Here is a 27,060-nt window from a genome sequence, read left to right on the forward strand (position 1 = left end):
TTAAAGATATGTAATAACAGTTTGCATACTAGATATAATCAGTGGCTATACTGTGTGTTAGTACTGTTGTCGTGAGCTCATAATACAATGGAACAGGATATGGGACAAAGGGTGAAGTTATAATGTATCAAATCTACTCTTCAGTCATGTCTGAACGTGAGTTAAGAAGGTTGAAAAAACATCCAAACCAGACGCAAGTACTGAAGATGATTCAACCTGAAACAGTACGACCAAATAAACTGGACAATGAGTCGATGAAAACGAAATTGTATGGATGACCTTGCCAACTGAGTGTTTGGAACTAATGTGAGTACAGGATACTGATGGTTGTGGTAGTTCTAAAACAAGTCAGGATTACATTCCAGCAAGTTTCTGTAATGAAGAAACATGAAGGAGTTACTTCGTTAGAGCAAGTAAATGTATTGTCCATAATTTGTTGACTGGGGAAGATATCGCATTGTAATCTATATGTAAAGCTGTGTGTGGAACATTCATTTACAGAGATTAAGGAAACACAGTGTAACAGTTTATATATACATACTTTTTACTGTAACCTGAAAGAGTTCATGTAACAATTAAACGTAAACTAAACACTTAAATAACTAAGCTTCCGACAACACTGTTGTTAAGCGAAATTCTATTATAGAAAGCAGTTGTTCTTAGTTAGTTGACCTAAAAATAATATTTTATCATGAATGAATCGTTGAGAAATCTACGAACTACAGGCCATTGACTATGTCTTTTTCTGACACATACTAAATATCCTCATAGTACCTTAGATGTATTATAATATGAATGTTTGTAGTGTATCAATCGTAGGTAAAGTGTTGCGTGATATGTTACAAGGTGGGGTACGTTTGGTGCGTTAACCCCTGTAAATCCGTTTTTATTGCATGACATTTTTCGGAGATAAAACAGTGCCTTCAGGCGTTAACCTTGTCATGGCTAAATTATTAATCAAGCAAGCAGAATGCGAATCTATGATTTTGTCGTTCTAGTTAATAATGTAGTGATTCACCCAGTTATGTAAATGAAGCTTAAGTTACTTAATATATATTTAAAACTCGGCGTCTCTGACGTGGAACATTACGCAGACAATACAAGTTTAGGAAACCTACAGTTGATTATAAAAGTTGGAGGCGGGTTGAATGTTTCGACAAAATTAATAATTAATGATTTTGTGAAACTTTGTATATTTATGATAAATTATTCCTTATTACAAATTCAAGCAGTCTTTAAACATTTATTTTCTAAAACCTGGGTTCTTCACCATTAAATATACAGTAGATTAGTTGACTACTACCCTCCAAATAACAAATAAATAAATAAATATGCATAGATCTGGTAACCATGAAACAAACGTACGAGTCCGACGACTAGGAACAAACTTATGTTCACAGAATCCAGTTTCACTTAATATGACGACATAACAATACGTCATTCAAGGTAGTTTTCTAGGAGAGTGATTAGCAAAGTTTGCACGTGAAGAATGTTTTTTGATTTATAGATTAAGACCAAAACTTAATGAAAAAAGTTCGGTAGTAAATATATCATTGCTAATTTCATGTGTTATCTAAAAGTCTTAAACAGTAGACTCAGAGTTCTAGTGAACCGTACCGATGTCTTTAGTTCTCTTTACATACATGAAAGTTAATTGTATAACACTGTTAGAGTTCTAGTGAATCGTACCGATGTGTTTAGTTCTTGAAACATACATGAAATTTAATTGTATAACACTGTTAGAATACGAGTTCTAGTAAATCGTACCGATGTGTTTAGTTCTCTATACATACATGAAAGTTAATTGTATAACATTGTTAGAGTTCTCGTGAACCGTACCGAGGTGTTTAGTTCTCCATACATACATGAAAGTTAATTTTATAACACTGTTAGAATAACAGTTCTAGTGAACCATACCGATGTGTTTAGTTCTCTATACATACATGAAAGTTAATTGCATAACTTTGTTTGAGTTCTAGTGAATCGTACCGATGTGTTTAGTTCTTGAAACATACATGAAAGTTAATTGTATAACACTGTTAGAATAAGAGTTCTAGTGAATCGTACCGATGCGTTTAGTTCTCTATACATACATGAAAGTTAATTGTATAACATTGTTAGAGTTCTAGTGAACCGTACTGATGTGTTTAGTTTTCCATACATACATGAAAGTTAATTTTATAACACTGTTAGAATAAGAGTTCTAGTGTATCGTTACGATGTGTTTAGTTCTCTATACATACATGAAAGTTAATTGTATGACACTGTTCCATATTATGGAGGTATAGTATGTTCATCATACAAATTGTAAATGTTTTACGATACTGTTTAATTCTCTACATGTATAGTTTGTTCATTGTATAGACTGTACATATTCTATGATTCTGTTCCATTCTCTACAAGTATAGTTTGTTCATCATACAGAGTGTATATGTTCTGTGATTCTGTTCCATTCTAGTTTGTTCATCATGCAGACGTATTTGTTTTATAATATTGTTCTATCCTCTAGAAGTATATATACAGCTGGTTGGGGGATACCTTTTGTAGCGTACACAACTTAGAAATGGTAAGCTATAGAGAGAAGGCAGCTAGTCAACACCAACCGCCGCCAACTCTTGAACTACTCTTTACTAACAAACTATGGTATGCGAATCGAGCGCCCCCTCCATCAAGCATGCCAAGACCAGATACGCTATAAGAGTGACAGTCATATCCCTCTATTTGGTCAAATATGGGTATCTCAAGAGTTGACGGTGGGCTACCAGTATTGAGTAAGTGGGTGATTGGTATACTAAATTCAAATTTTCAGATGATATTGGATATTTCGATAACATTACACTTATGTGGGTCAATGGTTGTTTATTTAAGTGGTGTTTATTATTTTATCAATTTAAAGTTTATGTCCATCTCCTAGATAACTTATGTGGATTAATGATTGTCTGTTTAAATGGTGTTTATTATTTGATTGATTTTAAGTGTGTGTCCACCCCTTCAGTAACTCAGTACACACACACACACATGGAGGTTAAAATGTAATTTATATAAACATTTTTACTTTATTTATGTGAACACGTTTTACTTATGGGAGACACTTTTCAAAGCTACTCCAGAACTTGTTGTTTTTATTTATTCAACACAACATCAACATGCACGTGCAACAGAACAAAGAGTGGTACCATAATTTATTATTTAGGTATTTCACTAGTTCTGATATTTACTAGCCAGCAAGCGTTCTGTGTGTAAAGGCTTATTGTAAACCTTGCTTAAGTGTATAAATGAAATCTCGCAACTATGTGATGCGATACATGTAAACTAAAGGTGTAAATCTGCCACAACTCCCATGGCGTGCAAGGTGGGCAAAATATTTTCTACAGTTGGTAAATTTGGTATTATACCTTTTGTAGTAAAGAAAATCGAAACTAGTTAATTATTGTTTGTGTCAGAGTAAGACACTAAAATTTATAATGTTTCTTAACGAAACATTTATACGGACACTTTTTTTTGTGACGCCTTGTACATGTGTATAACACGTTTGTAGGAGAGTTGTGGTGCTGTATTTTATGGCTATGTTGGCTGTTTTAGTGAACTAAATGTCTTACGGAAGTTTCCTGTCCAATACACAAACATTTGTCGCATCGTGTATCCTAGTAACGTAATATTTACAGAGATAACATACGATTTACGTACCTTCACAAAAGGCCCGGCATGGCCAAGCGTGTTAAGGGTCGTGGGTTCGAGTCCAGGTCGCACCAAACATGCTCGCTATTTCAGCCGTGGGGGCGTTATAATGTTACGATCAATCCCACTATTTGTTGGTGAAAGAGTAGCCCAAGAGTTGGCGGTGGGTGGTGATGACTAGCTGCCTTTCCTCTAGTCTTACACTGCTAAATTAGGGACGGCTAGCGCAGATAGCCTTCGGGTAGCTTTGCGCGAAATTCAAAACAAACAATCTTTAATATTGTTTATTTTATCAAAAACATTACATGTAAAGTAACGTAACAAATTAACAACAAATTGGATGTTAACATTTTGTTATCTCACGGTAAGTCTTAAATAAGACAATGATAATATATAATAAATTATAGACAGGACTGTCAAGTTTATAACAAATCATTGGTATAATTTCCTTATCCAGATACACATCGTACTGACTACTATGATAAGATACGCACCTTTTGTGATATCACAGCTTTTACGACGTCACTGTAACATATGTAACAAAACACTTTATGTATATGAACTCTGGCTCTGTTAAAGAGAACACTACGTTTCGGAAACTTGCATGTTTTTGAATTAAAGAGAAAACATAATTTATGTTACAATACAAAACACGACAGAAAAAATACTTGTAAAGATAGCTAGTCTTACGTAACCATATTGTCAACAAAAATATTGTAGTCAGACAGACAGCAGCATGTTCCTTATTGAGGGGGGGGTAGCCACTTATTTAAAGGGGCTGTAGATTCTTATAAGGATAACCGAAATCGATTAACTCATATTCACTTCTATCACACGTCATTATACATTAATTATTTAATAATATAAAACTGTGTTATCGTGAAACGTACACACGAAGGTAGGTTTTCTGATTTTTAAAATTAATGGTATTATTATTATTATTAACTCTGTGAATTTATAAAGCTAGAAATCGTATTTCGATACCCGTGTGAGCACAACATAGATAATTTATTGTGTAGCTTTGGGCTTAATTCCAAACAGACAAAGAATTATTAAGACATCACAAAGCTTGGCTTGAACTACTTATTGGTGTTATTATGTTTAGTCTTAATTGTATTTTATTTAAATTTTTGACCTATACCTGTCTATATCTGAAACTGGCTAAACAGAGATAAAAACGCCTTCTAAGTGTCCTTCTCCCAATATCGCTGGCCCTAGTTACATGTGTATCAAAAGGCGACGACAATATCTTGAATAATTTCATGATATAGGACTTATTTATTACTTTAAAGATAATCTGTACAGGTATCAATACTGTTTAACATCTGCAAATTAGCTAGTTGAGTCGTAAGGGGCACCACATTAATGTTCCATAGCTAACCTTCAGAGGATTACAATCCGCTATCAACACTAAGATATGGCTGCTGTGACCATCCCATTCAAGTGACATCGTTATGTAGTTTATTGTATTAAAGACCTTTCGTTTGGTTTTTGAATTTCGTTCAAAGCTACACGAGGGCTATCTGCTCTATCCGTTTCTAATTTAGCAGTGTAAGTCTAGAAGGAAGGCATCCAGTCATCACCACCAACCGTCAACTCTTGGGCTACTGTTTTACTAACTAATAATGGAAATGATCGTCACTTTATAACGCCCCCACGGTTTAAATGGCGGGCATTTTTGGTATGACGGGGATTCGAACCCGCGACCCTCAGATTAATTAAAGACGTTCCGTTCTTATATTTCATAAGAAGATTACTGTTCGAGTGATTGCACAATAAAAAAAGACGCATTTATAATCTGCTAACTGTATATCTGATTTGTATTTTATATATAAAGAAAATGTGAGACGGTAATGAAACTGTAGTCAAACAAAGTCCGAGCAGGATTTTTCAAACTTGGTATTCTGTTTCATGTAATGCCATAAAACGTGCTTTCTTGTGATTCATAGGTTTGTTAATATTTTAATTGGAACAACCTTATAAAGGAATACTTCTCAGCGTATTACTGCTGTAGACCTATATTGCAAAATAACTATACAAGCAAAAGAGCTATCCATTTTTGATTCAATTTGCAATCGTTTTTCCAAGTAGACGTGGCAACCTCTGCGTCCCTCCAATTGTGGCGAATATCATGTACTAAGTGCGTATGAACGTTGTGCATATGAAACTGTAATTTTTTTTTTTGTTAATATCTTTGGAGAGTTTTCTAATCCCCCAAGTTTTTGATTCATTTTATATTGTTGGAAAATTGTTATTTTCTGAAACCTTTTAACAATTATTCATTTTATGTTTTTGAAAAGATTATTTGTCTAAGTTTTTATCCATTTTATATTATCGGAAAGACTGCTATTTGCCCAAGTTTTTTATCCGTTTTATAATTATTGGAAAGACTGCTATTTTCTCGAAGTTTTTTTATTCGTTTTATACCGTTGGAAATAGTGGAGAGAATGCAATTGTATTGCTTTTAAAGTTATTTACAAATTTTATTTATACATCTGAAGTCTGATGTAATAATGAATCATAAACATGCTTAATGAGCATGAGTTTTTCCATACCGCTCTGACAAAATCTGCGTTGAATTAGGTAACAGTGGAAGGTCAACCTTGCATTTATAAATACTGCCCAATGTCTTGTTATGCGTTCAACAATGTATATTCATATAAATGTATATGTAATGTAATTTATGTGGCAACGATTTCTCAACGTAGACTTTTTTATCGTACACGGCTCTACACCATAATTGCTTTAGAACTATTGGAACTCGTTACCATAGCATAAATTTACTAAGCGACTCATTTAAGTTAGAAATAAAACAAATACAGTGAGTAATCGAGTACGCCCGTCTTATTAGATTCAGTTCCCAACACGAAAGAAGCTCTCAGCTGTTATCTTGGCTGTTCAGTGATAAAATATAAACTCCACGTTTAAGTAGTTTTTAACACAAATCCAGATAGCGAACGTGCACGTGACTATTTGTTCATTGCATGACAACAACATCTACGGAGGTTTTTTTAAGTTCATTATGAAAACCTAATTGGTACGGTTAGTCACACTTACAGTATTGTCTGTTCCCTTGATTTTGTCTCTCTTTAACATCTACTTCATACATTTTTCCTTCCCAGATCGTTTCAGGATTCAACACCTAAATTAGGTTAAAACTGATTGAGCCTCAACGGAAACAACGTTTTGTTATTAGTTTCACGAAGTTCCACCAGATAACACTAGTATCTTTTGTTGTTTTAAAGAGCAAAGCTACACATTGTATTACTTGGACCTTGTCTTTTACGCGCATCGAAACCCGATATTTATCGCATGAGTCTTCTATGCCCAATAAAAGACAAAATATCACTTTTTATGTTCAGTTTAGAAAGTTAAAAAGACAACAGATATTTCTAATATGAATTTTCGTGAATTATACATTCGCTTATCCTGCTATATTAAGTATTATAACGTTTACAAAATCCATAAGTAAGTTAAAGTAACAGCAACTAATATTTTGTAATGTTTTTCGGCGATTTTGGTAGTTTTTGATTAGAAAATTTGTTATTAAGCACAAAGTTACACAAAAGGCTGTCTATTCTCTGCCCATCATGGATAAAGAAATCAGGATTTTAGCATCGTAAGTCTACGTAAGTCTAGGGGATTATATGTTTATTTTGGTTCTTAAGGTCGAGCCCATTGTTTAACAAAAGTCTTTAGTACTTATAACTATCGAGCCGCTAGACTAATTAATTGTCATTAAACCTGGCATGTACCATTATGGCTTCCCGGGAAGTGACAGAAATGAGGCGGTGTACGGTTCTAATCCCACTATCACCCTGTGTGCCCCAGATTTATCCAAGATGACAAAAGTGTCATTGATAGATGTTTATACATTTCAGATTCAATGAATAATTGTCGAACAACTGTCATTCATAACTGACAAACTGTCAAGTTGATCTCGTATGCTGGTAATGAATAAAAATTAGATTAGATGACGACAGATCGTGGTAACTTGTAAAACAGAAGAATAAACCAAGCAAACATGTTTAGTAAATCATTAAGGCTCTGTATGAAGGTTCTTGTCGCAAGCCAGGAATTCAAAGATCTAAACATTCGAAGGTGAATGAGGCAGCAGCATTAAAATAATTTTTTTCTCTCTGTCTTTCCTTATCAGAAACCGTTTGGCAATATTTGAACAGAAATAACACATTAAATGTTACTCAGGTAGAGAATTCGATCTTTTCATTTATATAATATTAATTACTTAAACAAAAGTTCTTGTATTAAAAGCACAGTAGGACCACCAAGATGTTATACTGTAGCCGCTCCTTCCGTGCATTGGTGCAGATCATTTTGCAAAATGGTGAGTTACGTTAAACAGCTAAATAGGATGTACCCAATATCAAGTGTACAATGTTGATAAAACAATGCAACTGTTGGATTTGTACATTCAGGTTTTGAAATATAAGACAATTTTCTAATCGAATCACTTTTACTTAATTTTTTACTTGCATTAAAATCTTCTGAATTAACTTTATACCAAAATTATAAGAGTTGAATGATAACAACTTATGTAAGTTATAATACTATTAAAATATCATGGTACTTATCATGAAAATCAAGAACTGACAGTAGCTGTCACAAACAGTGGCGGCGCCAGGATATTTTCCTTGGGGAATGGGGTAAACTGTGAAGGGGCTTCCCAAAATGTCATCAATATGAAGCACAGATGGTAAATTATAATAAAGTAAATACCAAGGAACATTTCAGAAAGGTGTGCTTTTTTGAACTGCGTTTTCAATGCAGTTTTCATTGGAAACTCATACTCTGATTAATAATTCATTATTACAAATTAGAAATAATCTGTTTATGAAAATATGCATATATGTAAAAGAGGAAGCTCACCTAAATTCCACCCAAGGTAATACATAATAATAAAGAAAATCAAGATTAGCTTAGATTGAACATTTAATATACCATTAACAGTAAAGCTACAAATCAAAAGAAATATAACAAAGACATAGTTTACATAGCAGAAACGAATTATCCCATGTGAAGTTAATACACTGAGGAAAAGTAAGGTCACTATCAGGCTAACTATCTTTCATCATGTTGTGTTTATAGTCAATATTACTTCAAAACAATGCGCCTGTTCTGGTGATTGCCAGCAAATGTGTCTATAAGAGAATCAATATCGAGTTGTTTCGCCCTCCTGGAGTTTACGGTTATGACAGCAAGATTGCTGGTGTGGTTGTTACCACTGCTGTTGAGCAAGTATGTCCTGAGAAGCTACAGACATGAGAAACTTCTCTCACAGGCACCTGAAGTGAAAGGCAGGGTCACAGCGATGCATTGATTGTGATATTGTTCTTATTATCATAAGTATGACAAGCACGTGTTACAATAATGTAACTACTACATTACATTAAATTAGGCACTTCTAAATAGCCCAATGACAATATCAAAATTCATTCTTGAATTGTTTAGAAATATTATTTTGTTAGTTAACATGTAAGGTTATTATCTAATCATAAGTATAACATTAATTGGATTATAAGTCACAATTTTAAGTGTATGCCACAATCATCAGTACAATTTTGGATGGCTGATACACAAAGCAAAATGATCTCACAGAGGACACAACACGGGCTAAATGCTTCATTGTTTTGACCTGTCCACAATACACTTATACATGCGTGTTATGTTTTACTTTTCAATAAAAGATAAATGAAATTAATGGGTAAATACCTCTGAAATCTTTGGTTTATCAAGTAAAATCCCTGATGATCTGTTGTAACTTGAAATCAACGTTTCGTCTAAGCTTCGTCAAAGCTCAAGATAAAATAGCATTACACAGGGAGCGGCAATACAGCGCATGAGTTTCAGTGCATTCAGTACGTTGCTATGGGTCGCATGACACATACTTCCGTCTTAATGAAGACGTTGAGTTCTACAGATCTATGTCTCTTTGAGGTAAATTGTTAAGCAACAACGACGATTGTGCTTTCCATATTTTATGAATACATGTAGGTAACAATATTGAGGGGATAAGAGGGGATTGATTCATTTGGGGGGCTTAAGCCCCCCCTCTGCGCCGCCACTGGTCACAAACAGCTACACTGCTTATAATGATCATTATTATGAGACAAGAATTGACAGTATATGTCACAAACAGCTAGGCTGCTTATAATGATCTTTATTGTGAGATACAAAAATGACAGTAGCTGTAAGAAACAGCTGGACTGCTTATAATGATGCTTATTATAAAACACAAAAATTGACAGTAGCTGTTACAAACAGCTGAACTGATTATAATGATACTTATTATGAGATAGAAGAACTGACAATACCTATCACAAACAGCTCTAATGTTCATAAGGATTTTTATCATGAGTTACAAGGACTAACAGTAGCTGTAACAAACAGCTGGAACGCTTATAATGACGTTTATTATGAGATACAAGAATTTACAATAGCTGTCACAAACAGCTTGAATGCTTCTAATGATGCTTATTATGATATACAAGAATTGGCAGTAGTTGTCACAAACAGCTGGACTGCTTATAATGATGCTTATTATGAGATACAAGAATTTACAGCAACTGTCACAAGCAGCTGCACTGTTTATAATTATGCTTATTCTAAAATACAGTAATTGACAGTAGCTGTCAAAAACAGCTGGACTGGTTATAATGATTTTATTATGAGATACAAGAATTTACAGTAGCTCTCAGAAACAGCTGGACTGCTTATAATGATGTTTGTTATGAGATACAAGAATTTACAGTTGCTGTCACAAACAGCTGAACCGCTTATAATGACGTTTATTATGAGGTACATAAATTTACAGTAGCTGTAACAAAAAGCTAGAATGCTTATAATGATGTATATCATGAGATACAAGAATTGACAGCAGCTCTCACAAACAGCGGGACTGCTTATAATTATGCATGTTATGAGATACAGTAATTGACAGTAGCTGTCACAAACAGCTTGACTGTTTATAATGATGCTTATTATGAGATACAAGAGCTGACAGTACCTGTCAGAAACAGTCCAGCTGTTTACAAAAAAACTGACGGTAGCTGTCACAAACAGCTGGAGTGTTTATAATGATTTTCATCATGAGATACAAGAATTGACAGTTGCTATCACAAACAGCTGGACTGCTGATAATGATATTTATTATCATATACAAAATCTGACGGAAGTTGTAACAAAAAGCTGGAATGCTTATAATGATGTATACCATGAGATACAAGAATTGACAGCAGCTCTCACAAACAGCTGGACAGCTTCTAATGGTGTTTATTATGGGAAACAAGAATTTACAGCAGCTGTCACAAGCAGCTGCACTGTTTATAATTATGCTTATTATAAAATACAGTAATTGACAGTAGCTGTCACAAGCAGCTGCACTGTTTATAATTATGCTTATTATAAAATACAGTAATTGACAGTAGCTTGCAAAAACAGCTGGACTGGTAATAATGATTTTATTATGAGATACACGAATTTACAGTAGCTCTCAGAAACAGCTGGACTGGTAATAATGATTTTATTATGAGATACACGAATTTACAGTAGCTCTCAGAAACAGCTGGACTGCTTATAATGATGCTTATTATAAGACTCAAGAACTGACAGTAGCTGTTACAAACAGCTGGACTGCTTATAATAATACCTATTATGAGATAGAAGAACTGACAGTACCTATCACAAACAACTGGACTGTTTCTAATGATTTTTATCATGAGTTACAAGAACTGACAGTAGCTGTCACAAACAGCTGGAATGTTTACAATGATGCTTTTCATGATAAACAAGAACCCACGGTAGCTGTCACAAACAGCTGGACTACTTATAATGATGTTTATTATAATAAAGAAGAACTGACAGTAGCTGCCACAAACAGCTAGACTGCTTATAATGATGCTTATTATGAGATAAAAGAACTGACAGTACCCGTCACAAACAGATGGACAGTTGATAATGATATTTGCCATCAGATATAATAAATGACAGTAGCAGTCACAAACAGCTGAAGTGCTTATAACGATACTTATTATAAGATAGAAGAATTGAAAGTAGCTGTCACAAAAAGCTGGACTGCATCTAATGATGTCTATCATGATGAACAAGATCTGACAATATCTGTCGCAACAGATAGACTTCTTATAATGATGCTTATTATGATTTACAAAAATTGGCAGTAACTGTCACAAACAGCTGGACTTCTTATAATGATGCTTATTATGATTTACAAAAATTGGCAGTAACTGTCACAAACAGCTGGACCGCTTATAAAGGTGTTTATTATGAGATACAAGAATTTACAGTAGGTGTCACAAACAGCAGGACTGCTTATAATTATGCTTATTATGAGATACAGTAATTGACAGTAGCTGTCACAAACAGCTTGACTGCTTATAATGTTGCTTATCATGATAAACAAGAACTCACGTTAGCTGTCATAAACAACTAGATTAATTATAATGATGTTTATCATGAAAAACAAGAACTCACGGTGGCTCTCACAAACAGTTGGACTGCAAATAATGATATTTATTATGAGATACAAGAATTTACAGTAGCTGTCACAAACAGCTACACTGCTTATAATGATGTTTATTATGAGATACCAGAATTGACAGTAGCTGCTACAAGGAACTAGACTCCTTATAATTTTGTTTATTATGAGATACAAGAATTTACAGTAGCTGTTACAAATAGCTGGACTGCTTATTATGAGATACAAGAATTGACAGTAGCTGTCACAAACACCTGGACTGCGTATAATGATTATATCATCAGATACAAGAACTGACAGTAGCTGTCAGTAACAGCTGAACCGCTTATAATGTTGCTTATCATGATAAACAAGAACTGACGGTAGCTGTCACAAACAGTTGGACTTCTTATAATGATGTTTATTATGATAAATAAGAACTGACGGTAGCTGTCACAAACAGCTGGACTGGTTATAATGATGCTTATTACGAGATACCAGAACTGATAGTACCTGTCACAAACAGCTACACTGCTTGTAATGATGTTTATTATGAGATACAAAAATTTACAGTAGCTGTCACAAACAGCTGGACTGATTATAATGATGTTTATTATGAGATACAAGAATTTACAGCAGCTGTCACAAAAAAGCTGGACTGCTTATAATGATGCTTATTATGAGATACAAGAATTGACAGTATTTGTCAGAAACAGCGGGGATACTTATAATTATGCTTATTATGAGATATAGTAATTGACAGTAGCTGTCACAAACAGCTGGACTTCTTATAATGATATTTATTATGAGATAGAAGAATTTACAGTAGCTGTCAAAAGCAGCTAGACTGCTTATAATTTTGCTTATTATGAGATACAAGAATTTACAGTAGCTGTAACAAACAGCTGGACTGCTCAGAATGATGCTTATTATGAGATACAAGAATTGACCGTAGATGTCACAAACAGCTAGGCTGCTTATAATGATCTTTATTGTGAGATACAAGAAATGACAGTAGCTGTCACAAACAGAAAGACTGCTTATAATGATGTTTATGATGAGATACAAAAATGACAGTAGCAGTAAGAAACAGCTGGACTGCTTATAATGATGCTTATTATAAAACACAAAAATTGACAGTAGCTGTTACAAACAGCTGGACTTCTTATAATGATATTTATTATGAGATAGAAAAATTTACAGTAGCTTAAAAGCAGCTAGACTGCTTATAATTTTGATTATGAGATACAAGAATTTACAGTAGCTGTAACAAACAGCTGGACTGCTCAGAATGATGCTTATTATGAGATACAAGAATTGACTGTCACAAACAGCTAGGCTGCTTATAATGATCTTTATTGTGAGATACAAGAAATGACAGTAGCTGTCAATGCTTATAATGATGTTTATGATGAGATACAAAAATGACAGTAGCAGTAAGAAACAGCTGAACTGATTATAATGATACTTATTATGAGATAGAAGAACTGACAATACCTATCACAAACAGCTCCAATGTTCATAAGGATTTTTATCATGAGTTACAGGGACTAACAGTAGCTGTAACAAACAGCTGGAACGCTTATAATGACGTTTATTATGAGATACAAGAATTTACAATAGCTGTAACAAACAGCTGGACTGCTCAGAATGATGCTTATTATGAGATACAAGAATTGACCGTAGATGTCACAAACAGCTGGACTGCTTATAATGATGTTTATTATGAGATACAAGAATAGGCAGTAGCTGTCACAAACAGCTGGACTGCTTATAATGATATTTATCATCAGATACAATAAATAATAGTAGCAGTCACAAAAAGCTGAAGTCCTTATAATGATGGTTATTATAAGATACAAGAATTGACAGTAGCTGTAACAAACAGCTGGTCTGCTCATAATGATTCTTTTTGGAGATACAAGAATTTATTACCTAATGATTTTTATCATGATAAAAAGACCTGACAGTGTTTGTCACAAACAGCTAGACTGTTTATAATGATGCTTATTATGATATACAACAATTGGCAGTAGCTGTCACAAACAGCTAGACTGTTTATAATGATGCTTATTATGAGATACAAGAATTTACAGTAGCTGTCACAAACAACTGGAGTGATGATAATGATGTTTATTATAATATACAAGAACTGACAGTAGCGGCCACAAGCAGCTAAACTGCTTATAATGAAGCTTATTAGGAGATACAAAAATTGAGAGAAGCTGTCACAAAAAATTGACTGCTTATAATGATGCTTATTATGAGATAAAAGAATTTACAATACCTGTCACAAACAGCTGGACTGATTATAGTGACACTTACCATGATATACAAGAATTACTCTTATAGTATCAGTAGCTGTCACAAACAGCTGGACTGCTTATGTGTCACTTACCATGATATACAAGAATTACTCTTATAGTATCAGTAGCTGTTCACTTTGCCTTTGAAAGAGTAAATACACACACAGACTTCAAGTTTATTTGATTTTAAACTGACATCTGCTGATTCGTATGTTATAACAAATCACAGTGTGTTTATAATAATTGGGCACGATTTGTTGTTGCGTGATTATATATTTTTGTATTGATGAAAAATATCATAATTTCTAGTTAATAAGTACTTACTATAAGTGCTCTACTAGGACCTAGAATTGTAAAGTGATGCAGGTTTGTTCAAGTTTGCATCATTACATGGCCAGAAATGTTAGTTATTGTGTTCGTTGTAGAATTCTTACACAGCACTATCTTGTTCTGCTGAGGACAACAGTCCAAACAACAATGGATCATTTTACATAAAACACGTTGAACTATTTATTTGTAATCGGTCCAGTAATCGCCCTTCTTCAGTTGACGCCCTGAATGTGAATCTACAAGATGTTTGTTTCATTGTATTTTTCTCATACATATTATCCAAACTTATCTAACATTTCGTACACGTTCATAGACTTAAATTTTTTTTTTCAGTTATTAGAAAACTAAGACGTTTACCTTTCAGGGTAAATCTGGAAAATAAAACTGTCATTAATAGAAGGTTTAAGAGCAAACTACTAAGGAAATTAAATTTCGATCTGAAACAAACACGTATTCGTTTTTAATTTTTCTATTCTGTTTCTTTGAAGTTAAGCACAACTACACAATGAGCTATCTGAACTCTGCTGGTTTCTAGTGTTGTTAGTCCGTAGACGTATCATTCTGTCATTGGGAAGATTATATTCAATGCCGACAGTTTATGACAAAACACGCACACATAAACATTGTAAAAACTTAATACGTTCGTTGCCACCGGTAGTATTAATACTTTTTATCCTTGTGTCAACCACACTTTCTTTACTTAAAACAGATGTCTGATATTTATCTGAGTAACTATACTATGTTCAATTGGCTCATTGAAGCCACTTGTAATATTTGCCCTACCAGTGGTTACGTAAGGCAGCAGATGAGTTAAAAAGCAGTCGAATCTTAGAAGTGAAGTAAAACAAACGTGAACACTACCTATTTGTGATCATTAAGTTCGGCGTATTAAACCTGCAAGTAGTAGAATTCCGCTATATTTCAGTAAACGTGTCCAGACACGAAGTCGCAATACAAAGATTGGATTATAATCGACGTTTTTATTCTTGGTGACGAGAAATGCATTTGAAATAAAAATGTATCTCAGAATGGCTGGTATGGGTATTAACACTTTTACTATCGTAATAAAGCAGAGAATAACGTTTCGACCTTCCTAGGTAATCTTTAGGTTCACAAAGAGAGTTTGCAACTGATCGTTGAGATATGACTTTGTTTGTTTGTTTGTTTTTTAATTTCGCGCAAAGCTACTCGAGGGCTATCTGCGCTAACCGTCCCTAATTTGGCAATGTGAGACTAGAGGGAAGGCAGCTAGTCATCACCATTCACCGCTTTTTACCAACGAATAGTGGGATTGACCGTAACATTATAATGCCCCCACGGCTGAAAGGGCGAACACGTTTGGTGCGACGGGGATTCGAACCCACGACCCTTAGATTACGAGTCGAACGCCGTAACTCACCTAGCCATGCCGGGCCCATATGACGTTGTTATGATTTTCGCGGGACTTGGATAATTGTTTTTCAGGTTTATTGGAACGCGGTAACAAAAGCTTAGAAAATAAAAACAAAAAACATCACGTGGAAAATATACATTTATCTGTTTCTTCCAGCGTCTTTACTTTCACGATACCTGCCACTGATACGATTGTTTGTACTATGGTTTAGTCCGCACCAGTAAATTGGTCCTCGATAATTTGATGAAAATGTGATATAAGTGTTCTAAGTATTCTATCTATCGTAATATTATTAAAACAGTTTTTGTTTCATGGTCGTGTTATCTTTTATCGAGTCCTTTTGTGTTTGTTTGTTTGTATTTTAATAAAGTTAAATATTAGAATATTTGCGTTCTGAAATACGAGTTCCGTGGTGGTCAACAGCGACTTTAAACAAGTGGTTTAACAGGTTCAAGCACGTGTTTTACAATCAGTTCTTAAGTCTAGCGTGTGAAAGATACAGTTTTTAAGGATTTAACTTGTATTACAATGGAAAGCTACGGACAGCGCCATAACTAATCTAGGTAGGACTCTAAGAATTCATTTAACTTGTATTACAATGGAAAGCTACGGACAGCGCCATAACTAATCTAGGTAGGACTCTAAGAATTCATTTAACTTGTATTACAATGGAAAGCTACGGACAGCGCCATAACTAATCTAGGTAGGACTCTAAGTATTCATTTACATCTATTTAAAACCTATGTGGAATCAGAGTTAGTTACTGTAGAATATTTTCGTGACATACCTCACGTTTTTCCGAGTCAGAGAATCCAGTGTATTTTAAACTTAACAAAAAATACTCTACTGTTGGGCTCAGTAGCCCAATCATCATTCATGGAGCCCCAGTGTACCGATTAAGCTCCTCCATTATCCCCAAACTCTTCTACAGCTACTCCAAGGGGGTTTGCACCCAGAAAAAAAAACCCATTATATCTGAACACTTATATTATGTGCGATCTAGCTAAGCTTGTAAGAGGGTTAATTAACACAGGCTCAAACGTAGCGACCCCAGGATTCTAAAGGAGAGCCAGGGAACTGTAATGTACTCTTAGATCCCCCTCTTATACCTGGATGACACCTCCCAGACGTGTAATAGATAAGGACTTCCTTGGCCACTTGAATCCTCATACGTACAAAGCTGTAAACTGATTTAATGTAGGATTTCAGCTAAACTATATTCACTTGGTCCTTTTATAACTCTAAAAACACATTGTGTCTCCTTAAGATTTGTTGTAGTTCATGCGGCGTAAAGCTACCCTAGGGCTAATTGTTCAGAATCAGTGAACGTCATTAAAACTGAACTGTTTAGGGATTTTTGATACTGTGAACATAATCAAAACTGGACTTTTAAGGGGTTTTGCTACAGTGAACGTAATCGAGCCTGAACGTTTTAGGGTTTTTGATAACAGTGAATGTCATTGAAACTCCATAACAAAGAACATTATTTTTCGGTGTTTTTTAAAGTTTTTACAGAATTAGTAGATTCTTATTGATGATGTTACATATAGTGTACTTTCGTACTTCAGTGATGTTACATGTAGTGTGTACTTCAATGATGTTACATATAATATATTTTTGTACTTGAATAATGTTATACATAGTGTACTTTGCTGCTAATCGCCAACGTTTCTGTGTGTATTATAGCTAGTTTTAAAAATTACTACTAAGCTTTGATTTAATTAACGTAACTTAATAATGATTTACTGTTAACCCTAATAAAAGTATAAAATTTAGATCGTAAACTTTTAACCACGGTAACAAAACTCAGGAACGCAGTCCAAACAATAGTTTATACATTCAGAAGTGCAACCTGTATTTTTTTAACTTAAAATATTTTGCTTATTAGTGTTATATAAAGTATTTACAAGAAATCAAACGTTTCCTTTCAAAATTTAAAAAGGCAGATTCATGAATGGATTGAAAAATAAATACATTTTCTTCAGTTTTAGTTCATTTGTGAGCAGATGAAATTTTGATAACGGTCCCTTACATTCGGTCTCTCCTGAAAGTCAGACTGAAAGTTGATACTGTACGAATCGTAATTTTATTAAAACAAAAGGAACTTATGTGAGATCAGTGAGTTTCAATTTAAATTTGAAAACTTAATGTCGTAAACGTCACAGATAATTTTCTAATTACATTGAAGACAGTTCAATTGTCAAACGTTTATTTTTTTAGTGCAATAATTATTTCTCGCCATTTGTTGAACAAATGCGCTTTACAACACAAACAGCTCCCAGCGGAAATCACGTTAGCGTTAACCAGCTGCGAGTTAATCGTATGTTACCATAGCAACCGATACTCCTGGTATCTCTATTTGTACGAGCGACTTGCGGTGTTTCCACACCTCCAATATTGCGCTTGCGCCGCACGTGGCAGCTTTCGGTACGCGTACTGAACCACTCTTGAATTGTATATTTTACTAATTTATTACTTTTTTCTTTTTTTGCACACGGTTAATACACCTCTGAACTCTGTACTTATATAACTTTACCTCCGGTACTCCAGAGTTACGTAATCTCTGACTTTCATTAATAAAATGGCAATTCCTAAAATTAAGAATTAACTATATCGCCGGACTCAACGAACTGAATTAGTGAGGGGAAAATCCCCCTTGCTAGTACACTCACTGAGAATCAGTCAGACGTAAGACACGGATAATAAGATCAAAGAACCTGATTTATGTTTAACCTTATAGTTGAAAGTGTTTGTTTTTCGGACATTCACGTAATGTTGCACGAGTTATCTGCGCTGATGTCGAACTGATCAAGGAAGGGGAAGACAGTTAATCACCGCCAATTCTCGGAGCGCGATTTTATTTAATGTTCTGAGGTGATAAGACGAGAACAAACAATGACCCGCAGACACAATATGAGCAGGTCACGATCGGGCATTTCGGACCTCTTTTGTTTCCCTCTCTCTCTCTCCATTTCAAAGAGTTTTTGGTATGTTAAAGAAAGTTTGCTGTCTGATACGTATTGTATGCATATAAAAGTTGGTTTTTCTTGCGAACGGACAATGCCTTAAAGTACATAACAATGATATGTTTACTTAGCAGAAACTCATAAAACATTTGCGGCCACATTAGTAATAGCTAAGCCTTTATTAAGTATGGACAATACTTGATATAGACAAATTAACACAATAACTTGTGTGCGTTGTTTTAATTTAGTCAAGAAACCCCAGCGGCACAGAGATATGTCTGCGGCCTTCAACGCTAGAAACTAAGTTTTGATATCCGTGGTGGGCAGAGCACAGATAGCCCAATGTGTAATTTTGTGTTTAACAAGGAACAAACAAGTTTAATTAGGGCTAATCTTTACCGCACTCTTTTCTATCAATAACTAAGCTTATTCTGTTATTCTACGACTCGACGTTAAGCCTAATTAAAAACTTTAATAAGCTGTTAATATGTTACAGAATCTATTCAAGATGCTAACGATATTTTTAGTTTCAATATCGATTTACACTTCCGTAGTCTAGCCTCCGTAGCACACTCTTAGTCGTATTGTGATAAGTAATCATATTTCACATATCCTTACTTAAACTAATCATTTTTTGTGTTAAACAGAACCTCGATTCCGGTCGTTTCTACTTTATTTCTTTGCCCAACTCAAGTAGAAAATTCGCCTATAAAGCATCCATACCAAATATTACTTTCGGCCAGGTGATTGGGCGCTCGACTCGTGAGGGCCGTGAGTTCGACACTCCGTAACACCAAACATGTTCGCCCTTCATTCGTGGGAGCATTATATTCTGACAGTCAATCCTTCTATTCATTGGTAAAAAATTAGCCCCAACGTTGGCGGTGGGTAATGACGACTAGCTGTCTGTCTCCCTATAATCTTACACTGCTAAATTATGGACGGCTAGCACAGATAGCCCTCATGTAGCTTTGCGCGAGATTCAAAGCAAACAAACTCTTTGATTTTTCTCTAAATATTGGCTAAGAGTTTTTCGTTGTTTTTTTTACGTTTATCCAATCCCGTTTTTAAGCAGGGACGTCATTTGACAAAAAGCTTGAGAAAGGGGAAAAAAAGGCTGACCATAATAGGTTGTCTGTGTTGTGGTTACCACGGGTATCGAGACCCGGATTCTAGCGTTGTATGTAAGTCTGCAGACATACCGCTGTGCCACTGAAGCTTATAACTTGATACCATTACCATAAAGATATGTTAAACCTTCTAAATACGTTAAATACGATAGCATTGCACTTGGAAAACATTGAAATACGTTTAAATCAACAACTTTATCATGTCTGAACAAAGAACTGTCAATGTTTTCCAGATACAAACTTATAACTTTATCAACCAAAGCACACTTTAGTGAGAAAGTACAAGGAACAAAACACAGTATCTTGATTTAGACATGTGCTCCAATAATTGTACATTGAACATTTAGGTTTTCGACAAAACAGAGACTTTCAACGCTGCGGTTATTTTTATTTCCCAAATATGAATATTCTAAATAAGTCGTCTTAACAATGTTTACCACTTTTAACTTATTACGTTTAATAGAATTGGTTCATCATTACAACGTTGTGTAGATTTGTACTTTCACTCACATAATCAATGTTTCTTATTGCATATCTTGAACACAGAATTCATTTTTGCGAGAAATTCAACAATACATTTTTGTTATATATTATGTTTTTAGAAGTTTTACAGAGTATCATATAGTGGAGAACCGGTATTAAAATACTGTAGTATTACCTACTATAGAACCGGTATTAAATTACTGTAGTATTATCTAGTAGAGAATCGGTATTAAAATATTGTAGTATTATCTAGTATAGAACTAGTATTAAAATACTGTAGTATTATGTAGTAGAGAACAGGTATTAAAATACTGTACTATTATCTAATATAGAACTGGTATTAACATATTTTGGGATTATCTCATATAGAACCGGTATTAACATACTGTGGTATTATCTAATATAGAACCGGTATTAAATTACTGTAGTATTATTTAGTAGTGAACCGGTATTAGAATACTGTCGTATTATGATAAACAAATTCCATTGATTGTAAAGATTATAATTAAAAAGTTTCAATACAAAACGATAAAAACTTTAGATTTTAGTAACTTTACACTACTCTTCGTATTGATAAAAGTAAAAAGAACACCTCACCAACACATTTAAAATGTTTTAAAAGCTTCTGGTATATTATTGGTGTGTGCAGTAAACACAGATGTTTCTATGATAATGCAACTCACAAAAAAAAAAAAAAAACATTGTTTCACGTTAAACGAATTCTGGTTTGTTTTGTTTTTAACAATACAATTATGCCTTCAGGTCTTCCAACAAATACATCGAATTCCAATGGGAGGTAACTTTATATCACGAGCTACAGACTTGTATTTATTTGAACTGGAATTTTCTTACATAAGAAATCTTTGTAAGACTAATTACACTTTGCGCATCGGCAACGCTTGTAGATATATTGATGAGATAACGTTATGCCAAATTATCGAGGTTTTCTTCAACCTGAACTCGCTCTGAGAAAAATTAAAAGAAAAGGGAAATGTAAAGAACGACATCTGGATTTAGATATATACGTCGTTAATCAAACGTTCAAACTCAAAATCTTCATGTAAAACACACTTTCGATTTTGAAGCTGTAAAAAGCTTCCATTACCAGATACGAATACTCCAGATAAGTTATCTCACAGCGTTTACTGCCTACTGCTTTTAAGATGCGAGAAAATTTGTTCAACGTTATAAGACTTCTTGGACAGTGGTCATAAACTCACTCGTATATTTGACGAACAAGGTTTTTTTTCTAACGTATTTTCAATACAAATTTCAATCAGTCTTGCTACTTACCATGGGTTTAAAAGTTTTGCAGAAGGTCACGACTTTCATAAAACATTCAAAACCACCCTTTATTTCCTCTTGAATTTTTAATGTTGAATCTCTTAGTGAACTTATCACCGTTGACTTCAACTCTCGTTTGTTTAAACTGTATATATATATATAGTTCATACAAACTATATAGCGGATAAGACTGTTGTAACTACCATTCAAAATCCTATTATTATTATTAAACATTATCAAATCTTGTCGCCTTAGCCTACTTTTATTTATTTTCTTCTTATATACTCTGTGTATTTCGTTAAATGATCGAAAATGGATAAGCAGGAATAGACGCACATGATAGTACGTTTAATATATTGTTTTTCTCTGTAATACATTTACCATGGTTATATGTTAACTTCAGAACCAATATTCTTGTTGATTACATTAAATATTATTTCATTTTACAGGGGTATAAATAAAATTACATTCACTCGAGGGAAAGCTATTAGGAAAGTTACATTTCCTTATGAATTGTTTTTATTTTTTATTTTATTTAATCCTTACAATTGATCACAACTAAAGGAATACAGATGTCCACGCACTCGCGATTAGGAAGTCCAACTAAAAAGATGAAATCCCTCAAACAAGGTTAAAATCCTCTGGAATGTAATATTTTGATCCTTGTTTTAATTACAGTATCATTACTTTAGCTATTTATTATAGGATTCAGGTCTTCAGCTAATTTCTTATTTCTTCGGTGTCCCTTTCTAAATACTAGAATTAGTAGTATCTCACTCGACTCCACACCTGAACAGTAACAGTTTAAAACAGATATGAGGTTACTCTAAAGTTGTTCTTTCGGAGCTCTTTAATGGATTTTCATTGGTCACAAAATGTTAAAGGGGTATGAGATTAGGTGTGTTCATACACGGTTATATTGATCTTACGTTGTTCAACAAAAATTAAATAAACTGCGATACTTGAAGCTACCAATTAGTGTTTGTGTGTTCTGTTATTATTTCTTTATTGTTACTGAATTAATGGCATAGGTTAGAATATTTAATATATCGAGATATATTATCTATATCTCTTTTTATAACAATTTTATTAAAAATAATGTTTGCATTGCTAACTTAGTATATGGTCTTAAGACTAACCTAAATCTCCCAAACTAGTCGAACATCATGGTATATTGTTGGAATTACGGCCAAAAATGTTAACAGTAAGGGTACCAAACTGGTAAAACAATGCATTCTAATATTTATAAGTAAGAACGTACGAAAACATATTTAATTAAATATTCTCAAAACCAGGTTGATATTCGAGTTTCGATTTAACTAAACAGCTTGGTCTGGCACAAAATTGCTCCCCAATGGCAGAGCGGTATAACTGCAGACTTACAACGCTAAAGCCGGGTTTAATACCCGTGGTTGGCAGAGTGTGGCATTGTGTAGCTTTGTGCTTAATTCAACATAACAACAAAAACAACTGACACGAAATTAATACTTGTTCAAACTAACGTGCCAAACACACGTTAAGATTTTTCAAATAACTAAATAGATAGTCTTGGTATTTTGTTAACGTTAAAAATTAACATATTAAAACACGTTAAGGATTAAAACTTTCTAATTACACTAAAAGCAGCAATTACATATATATATTGTAAGCATTCAACCAATTTCAAAAGCATGTTTATCTTTAACAATATACTACACGTACGCAAATATTATAATTCCTAGGCTTGAACATGAAATAAAATCGAAATAAATACTTTATGCTATAGAAGAACATGACTAGTGAAAGATTTGTGGTTGGGCAAGATACATTGGTCAGAGTGCCGGACTGTGAAATTCAAAGCTTCATTTTTACGTCTTGTTGTTGTAAAGTTGTTTTGTGGATGTTATAAAAGTAACACTTAAATCCTACTATTAAATTAGAGTATATTCCCACTCTGTGGATGTTTATAAGAATGAAAGTTAAAACACTATTTGATTAGAGTATATTCGCGTTTTGTGAAAATGTTATAAACGTGACAGTCACATACCACTATTAGAGTACCTACATTTTATGGATATGTTATAAGTGTGACCGTCAAATCCCAATATTAGATCAAATTATCTCTGCGCTGATAGTTTTATTTAAAAAGATGTGTTATAAAAGTGACATGAAATTTCACTTCTTGGTGAATTCCGAAAGTGGTGGATGCCATTGACTAGCTAACTTCTTTCCCTGTAGTTATTCAGTTCGAAGTTAGAAACGGCTAGCGAAAATAGTCCTTGCATAGGCTTTTGCAAATATCCGAAGCTTGAAATATGTCCAGTTGTGAATGTGAAAGCATCTAATATTTTTTTTTTGTTTCTCCAAGAAATTCTGCCCGTTTTGGTGATACCATTTGATATCGTATTCATACATCATATTTTCGTTCTGAAACCTAAACTTTAACTTGAAATTATATATTTAAATATTTGAAAGTAAAACATCAGCTTTTCTTGTCACACGCTGTAGAAAATCTGTAAATTAGTCTAGGATGAATAGCAGGACACGAGGTAAAGAACTGAAGGCTATATTTGTAAAAATAAAAACTATCGTTCTGTAATAACCTGTGTAGAACGAAACAAATGGCATCGTAAAATTAGTTATAAAATCTAAGTGTCACATCGTTATGAGCAGTTTCTATTTATTTAAACTCCTGCGAACAGTTTGTACGTTTTGTTTTGTTAATTTCGCGCAAAGCTATACGAGGACTATCTTCGCTAGCCGTCTCTAATTTAGCATTGTAAGACTAGAGGGAAGGGAAGGCAGCTAGTCATCACCACCCACCGCCAACTCTTGAGCTACCCGTTTACTAACGAATAGTGGGATGAATCGTTACATTTTAACGAAGTTATGGCTGAAGGGGCAAGCATGCTTTGTTGTGACAGGGTTTTGAACCTGCGGCCCTCACAAACAGAAACTGGTACGAAGTAATTTTTAAACCTCATATAAGTTATGTTATAGTTTAATTGAAATATTGTTTAAATAACCACTGAGTTTATTAAGATATAGAAAGTTGTAGGCGTATTACAAATATACGATCACTGAAGTTTAAGTGTTAACATGTCAATCATCTAGCGGTGATAACAAAAGGGAATAAGTATGTGTGTGTTTCTTTCCCACATATAAATGCTACTCTACAGAGAAACACGTTTTACAAGCGCATATATATGTCGAAGTTTTATTTATTTATTTTAATTTTTGTTATTGAGCAAAATAATCCCACTGTGTGATATAAGGCATAGCATTTAATAACTGGACTGTGAAAATACTTTATGTTTTTTTTTAATCATTACAACAAATAAGCAATGATCAGTAAATGACATGACAGAAAGGCTTATCCAGCCAAACCATATCGTAGCTATTCGTTACTTAACTATAAAGCTTACCTGCAAGTCTAAGTACCGACATCCTCTGGAACTCGGGTTCTTCCAACCACTTGTACATCCTCCGGAAAGTCTCTCTGCCGGACTTCAGCTTACTCCAAGGCTTCGGGTTACGCAGCAGGTCAGAGAGTGTTCCTTGAGACCGACACAGCACACGCTGAGCGAATATGGCTTGAGGGATACTGTAACGTTTGAGTTCAGTACTTATCCTATGAGCGACGTCTTTGGTGTTTATTTCTTGCATGTCCTCCGTAGCGACCGCGGAAACTTCCGGTGTTTTGTTGGGGATCGACGTCACCAGACTTTCTTTACCGTTGGTCAGATTTACAGTGGAGATGGCTATGAGAGGTTGTGAACCCCCACTAGACGAAGTAGAAAGTGTTGTTATTGTGACTGGCTTAACGTCTTCTTGTTCAGGTGGGGTTACAGGAGCGGTCAAGTGGACAGATGGGGGCGTATCTGGAGCATTTAAATCATTCAGAGTAGGCATCAGACTTGTGGGAGAATGCATACTGACAGGGGGGCTTTCAGGGGATTCCAGGTTACGAGTCTGTTCTCGCAGGCTATAGGTATCGTATCCATTATTGGACATTCCCTTCTCGGGGGATTCGCGGCCATTCTGGTGGTAAGTCGGGGAGGGGATACCTACGTGAGTTGCTAGGGGGCCAAACCCGTTATTGTTCATCATGGAAACAGGTGACGGATGCGCTGCCCCCAGTGTGGGGCTAATGTTCATCACAGTCATACCACCTAATTTTTCGTACTGGTAACTGTTCATGGTGATTCCTTGCATTAAAGTAAAGTTACCGCCCGCGTGACCGTAATGATTAAACTTGTCGGACATGGTAGAGATCGGAGGTAAAGGCTGAAGTGGGGTCAGCGTAGCGTAGCTGCTTCCAGCCGAATAACTTGGGGACATTCGTCCACTCAGATAAGAGGAGCCGTTAAGGGCTCGTAAGTCGGGTGACTCCAGCATGTTTGAGCTCACTGCTTCGTCTGAAACCAATAGTGCTGACTCCGACTCGACAGGTCCTGTCGACTCGTTGCCATCCAACTCGGTCAGGTTCTCCATCGTTTGGCCGACTTAATGTAGAAAATAGTTCATCGACCGGTTCCACCTGCTAGGGTAATTCCTAGCTGTCGCTGATTGGCTTTTTTGCAATGCAATCAAGGGCTGGAAAAGGACAGTGACGCATCACGTCAGTACACGATCGCCATCTTTCAACTACATTTATCACGCATGCAGTTCCACGCACAACCTATGGCGCAGGCGCTACGTGAGGCTTTTGTTCGTCTGCTTTTGTGTTAGAATGGAACGCTGTTTACGCCATAACATAGATAAATACGACTAAATGAAGTTGTAGCATTTCTATATTTTGAAAATATTTACTTAAATATACCTAGTAGATGTTGGTTTCATATTCTTTAAAAACACTTACAAGACACATTTACTTTGGTGTCGAGCAGACGAATTTCCAATATTTTGATTACACAAAACAGTCAATATGACGGTATGATAAAATAAAGCACTGTCTAACACAAAAGAAATAGTAGTGGAAAAAGTGTTAGTTAAAAAGTGAACTAAATAATGGTAACAT

The 27,060-nt window shown here is 34.6% G+C and overlaps 1 protein-coding gene across 1 annotated transcript in view; it reads right to left on the minus strand.

Annotated features, from left to right (window-relative positions):
• Positions 1-26,844, minus strand: part of LOC143257112 (uncharacterized) — a 34,552-nt gene extending 7,708 nt beyond the window's left edge. Inside the window, exon 1 of the mRNA XM_076515350.1 lies at positions 25,466-26,844. Within this exon, the coding sequence (XP_076371465.1) occupies positions 25,466-26,534 (1,069 nt within the window). The 5' untranslated portion in view covers positions 26,535-26,844. The remainder of the gene's footprint in view (positions 1-25,465) is intronic.
• Positions 26,845-27,060: the final 216 nt, after the last annotated feature.

The sequence above is a fragment of the Tachypleus tridentatus genome, chromosome 7, assembly GCF_004210375.1.
Source record: "Tachypleus tridentatus isolate NWPU-2018 chromosome 7, ASM421037v1, whole genome shotgun sequence".
NCBI classification, from domain to species: domain Eukaryota; kingdom Metazoa; phylum Arthropoda; class Merostomata; order Xiphosura; family Limulidae; genus Tachypleus; species Tachypleus tridentatus.